Source organism: Neophocaena asiaeorientalis, unplaced genomic scaffold, assembly GCF_003031525.2.
Source record: "Neophocaena asiaeorientalis asiaeorientalis breed wild unplaced genomic scaffold, Neophocaena_asiaeorientalis_V1.1 scaffold345, whole genome shotgun sequence".
Classification (NCBI taxonomy): domain Eukaryota; kingdom Metazoa; phylum Chordata; class Mammalia; order Artiodactyla; family Phocoenidae; genus Neophocaena; species Neophocaena asiaeorientalis.
Window position 1 is genome coordinate 1,585,382 of NW_020175181.1, and position 4,209 is coordinate 1,589,590.

At 44.0% G+C, this 4,209-nt stretch overlaps 1 protein-coding gene across 1 annotated transcript; it reads right to left on the minus strand.

Moving 5' to 3' along the window:
* Positions 1-1,124: 1,124 nt before the first annotated feature.
* On the minus strand, positions 1,125-3,836 carry CENPA (centromere protein A). The gene is made up of 4 exons (XM_024764455.1): positions 3,705-3,836; positions 3,113-3,190; positions 2,681-2,836; positions 1,125-2,338 (listed from the first exon to the last, which is right to left on the minus strand). The coding sequence occupies exons 1-3, from the start codon at positions 3,834-3,836 to the stop codon at positions 2,702-2,704; spliced, it is 345 nt and encodes a 114-aa protein (XP_024620223.1). The 3' UTR covers positions 1,125-2,338; positions 2,681-2,701.
* Between the last annotated feature and the right edge of the window lie 373 nt (positions 3,837-4,209).

Sequence of the window (4,209 nt, forward strand, 5' to 3'; positions counted from 1 at the left end):
CAGGAAAAACAAAAACAACTTAGAGGAAACAGGATGATGCAGCAGAAAGAATTCAAAAACCAGTAGCAAAGTTATGATAAATATCCTTAAAATGGTACTGCATCCATGAAACAAGATTGGGATTGCGTGCTGAGAGCACACATCCTGCAGATCGTGTCTGTTGGCCCTCAAAGCTCCATTCTCACCCTTTCAAGGTCTCGTCCCTAACACAAGGGGGTTAGAAGGCAACAGTTGGGTTCTCAGTCTCCCTTGCAGCTGCTCTGGCTAGGTTCTGCCAATGGAAAATGCTGGTGGGGCCTGGCAGGTGGGAGTTGAGACATTTCTCTGTTGTTTGGTAGTGCCTTTGGCAGCAGAAGCAGCAGCGGATGACAGGAGCTTCCTCGGTGTCAGTGGTGGCTGCAGCAGCATTGGCTGGAGCGGGGGCTCCTTATTCCTGCTCAGTAGCATTGGTGTGGTTCTAACGCAGTAACGGCAGGGGCCATGCTTCCAGCCGAGCAGCAGTGAGTGTGGGCTTTGAGCATTGGAAGCTTCCTGATCCTGGAGTAGCGTCCTCTCTTCCCTTTAGCTCTTCCGGCCCTCTTGATATCATTTAACCAATCCCTTCCATTAAATTCCGCTTGGCTTGAAATATCTAGATTGGTTTTTTTTGTTTTTTTTTTTGAGTAAATACTGATTGGGATGCTATAAAAAAGAAACATTCAAAAAATAAGAGAGTTCTTGGATATTAAAAAATGTGAAAGCAGAAATAAAAACTTAATGGAAAGGTTAGAACATAATGTTGGTGAAATCACCCAGAAAGTAGAGAAAAACAAAAACAAAACTCCAACAACATCAGCAGTGTAAGTGCTCAAAGTTTACAGTAAATTGTAATGATATCATATAACATTATCATGGTGTAAGTTACTTATTCTCACGTTACTGTACAAATACTCCGTGGTGCTGAGCACACATCCTGCCTGGCATCTGCATGTGACGTGTGACCATGTGTTACAGTGGGGTCCTGGTTAGTACAATTTTAAGAGAGCAGAGAAGTGTCAATTTAAAGAAAACTAGAGGAAGAGTATAATCTTCTGATTAGTAACATACTGACAAGAATTTTAAATATAGTCATAGGTAAGCTTTATTCCAATGTCTACATAAAAATGAGTTGATGTCGAACAGGAAACGGTTTTTCCAAAGGGTTAAAATCTATCACACAACAGAACTTGGTCCTTTTCCCTTTAGTTTGTCTCTCAGTTCAGTTGGCTGACACATCGTTATTAGTGTCCACCCTCACTAATCATTTTCACCACACACAATATCTAAAAGTCTTCGGGTGGCACTTCCCATTTCTTTGGAAATCTCTTAAGCTGCTTTCAGTTACAAGAGATAGGCAAGGTTTTTATCTGCTCACGCTCTACTCCACTGGAGACAAAAACACATCCCTGAATTCTCTTGTTTAAATTGTGGCTGTTGGCCAAGTGTCCAAATGAAGAACTTAACGCTAACACACAAAGGACACAGTATAATCTCTGTACAATAGTGACTTCGCTTCAACTTTTTCTCATTAAAGAATTATTTTTATTATCTCTCCACAAGGGAGTTATAAAAAATACCTGTAAAAACATTGAAAAGGCTCTTAAAAGTCCTGGAATGAAAAATTCTGCAGTATAAATTACGATACATCGTCTATGACTTGCAAATAAGAATAAAATAAATTCTACAAGCTAGAATTTCTGAATGATTTTGATAGGAATTTACCAGAAGGAGCCAGGAGCCATCAAACCTTAACGATTTCCTGTTTTCATCCCAATTGAGTTTTTGAAAAGCTATATAATCTGTTGACAGGCACAGTCCACACAGGAACTTGCTGTAACCACTGATGATGAAATCAATCTGAAGGACAGAGATTTGTATGCTGGACGCGTCAGCCTCTTCCATGCAACTGGCTGAAGTGGTCTTCTCTTATTTTTTTCCCTTATGCTTTAAATAAAAGTAAATATACATATGGTAAAAAATTTAAATGGTACAGAAAGATCTAAAATAATCAGTAAATATCCTTTTCTCTCACAACCTAGAAAATCTGATGTCTTCCAAATCATCAGGTGTGTGAATAATTTGCAAAGTGAAGTCAAACTTGGAGTCTCTTCATCTGAAAATTATTGTCAGGACTTTTGGAATGTGTTGATTCTGTCATGTATTACCTCTGTTACAGAGGAAAGCCATGCAGTCTTCTCCTTCTTAAAAAAACCTAATTACAAAAGCAACACACACGCTCTGCTCAGAGACAGCAAGTCCAGGCACCACCTTGTACTCCGTGATCTGGTCCTAGTTACGGGCAGAGTCCCTGGTATCATCCCTGAAATACAGGAATCACAATTACTAACAAGGCATTTTCAAAAATAAGAACTTTGTTTTAATCAAAATGAGGTCATCTGGTCCTTGTAAACTGGAGAGGATTCACTCTGTCAGAGATTCAGGTTGTCTGGTCATTACTTAAAGGGCATGAGCCACAGAATCCCAAACATTCAAGTCAAAACTAGGTCAAACCTTTCCTAGAGAATAAAGGGAAGGCGAGGCAGCAAAGGACTTAAGGATGGAGAAGGAACATTCCTTCGCAGAAACTCCCACCACAGTGATGAGAAGCTAGGTGTTTTTCCCCCAAAGTGCACTCACTCTCTGGTGAGCAGGAAAAGCTTACAGAGTCACGGGCGGCAGGAGCTCAGCCGAGCCCTTCCTGAATGCCTCGGATCCTCCTGGCCAGCTGCACATCCTTCGGGAAGAGAGTGACACGGCCGGCATGTAAGGAGAGGAGATAGGCATCCTCGAAGAGATGAACTAGAAACGCTTCTGCTGCCTGCGGACAGAAAGAAAAGCAGAAAGACTGACACAGATGAGGGGGCATGAGCTGCTTTCTGCTGAGAGACCTGCTAACCTCAGTCTCTAAGGGCTCAAAGGACTGCGGGGAAGGATTATTCACAGAATGAGACTGAACTTTGCCTGGGAATTCCACTACCACCAAATGAGAACCTAGCCTCCAAACCCTGGATGTTCTTTTCAAGGAGGTGAGATGTAGCCTTGCCTTTCTCCCATACTCACCCCTCACCCAACTGGACCTTGGTCCCCATCTTACCTCTTGTAGGGCCAACAGGGCCTGGGCTTGCCAATTGAAGTCCACACCACGAGTGAATACAGCACATATTTCTCTTGCCTGCGAAGGAGTGGGGATGGGGAGCAAGGGAGAAGGGGAGTGGGGAGGAGTAGAGAGTAAAAGGAGGTTCAAGAGAAGACAGACTCTCTCCTTGAGTCTCCATGAATCTTCATTTCCGTTATTCCTTCCTGGCCCTTAATCATAGAACCTAACTAGTAGCTGGTGTCAACTCCAGGGAGCTTAGAGATTGGCCCGTCTCTCCTCATTGGTGGTGGGGAGAGGAGGAGACAATCTCTCAGGGCAAGACAAGGGAGAGAAAGGGTGGTTGGATGACAGAGTTCCTTGTACGTAATCAAAGAACACAGTTCGAAGGTGGTAGGGGTTAGAAATTAATTCCATAAAGAATTAGAAGGTGCCCTTTGTGGGCCCATGTTTTCAGAAGATGAAGAGTCCCCGACCAGGCTAGGGAAGAGGTCCCTTGCCATTTGGGCAAGAGGCGATAGGGGCCCAATACCTGGGAAATTTAAAGAAAGGAGGCGGCATGGGGGTTGGCGGGAAGCTCCCTGGAGCTCACCAGGCGGCAGAAGGGGGTCTTCCTTAACAACAGGTTTGTGCTCTTCTGAAGAGTTCGGATCTCCTTCAGAACCCGGTATCTCCGGCGAGCAAGTGGACGGGAGGGAGCGCCTGAGCAAAAGAGTTGGGTCATGGAGCAAAATGCAGTGGAAAACGGGTGGTGCATTGCAACCTGGCTGTCAAACTACCAAATCGTAGACTGTATATAACAGGCTCCCCAAAAGCAGGGCTTTTTGTCTATTGTAGTCATTGTGGTTATCTTCAGCAACTGGAGAACAGTGGTTGGTGCTAAATAAATTTTTGTTAAATGAATGAATAAGTGATCCTTTGAGGGTCCTATTGACCCTCAGTGATGATCCTCTGAGGGTCTTATTTTAAATGCCGACTCTTCCATGTAGCCTTTCCTGACTCCCAATCCCTTCCAAACCAATGGGTCACTTCCCTCCTCTGGGCCCACAGTACTCTGTGCATCTCCTCTGTCTTTCCCACCTGGATTGGAAACCCAG

Bases quoted from the DNA above. Each gene is read 5' to 3' on its own strand.
- CENPA (XM_024764455.1), bottom strand. From the start codon at position 3,836: ATGACCCAACTCTTTTGCTCAGGCGCTCCCTCCCGTCCACTTGCTCGC. The intron at 3,191-3,704 runs GTGAGCTCCAGG...ACTCCTTCGCAG, and splicing joins AGACCCCCTTCTGCCGCCTG to GCAAGAGAAATATGTGCTGT. The intron at 2,837-3,112 runs GTAAGATGGGGA...TTCTGTCCGCAG, and splicing joins CCCTGTTGGCCCTACAAGAG to GCAGCAGAAGCGTTTCTAGT.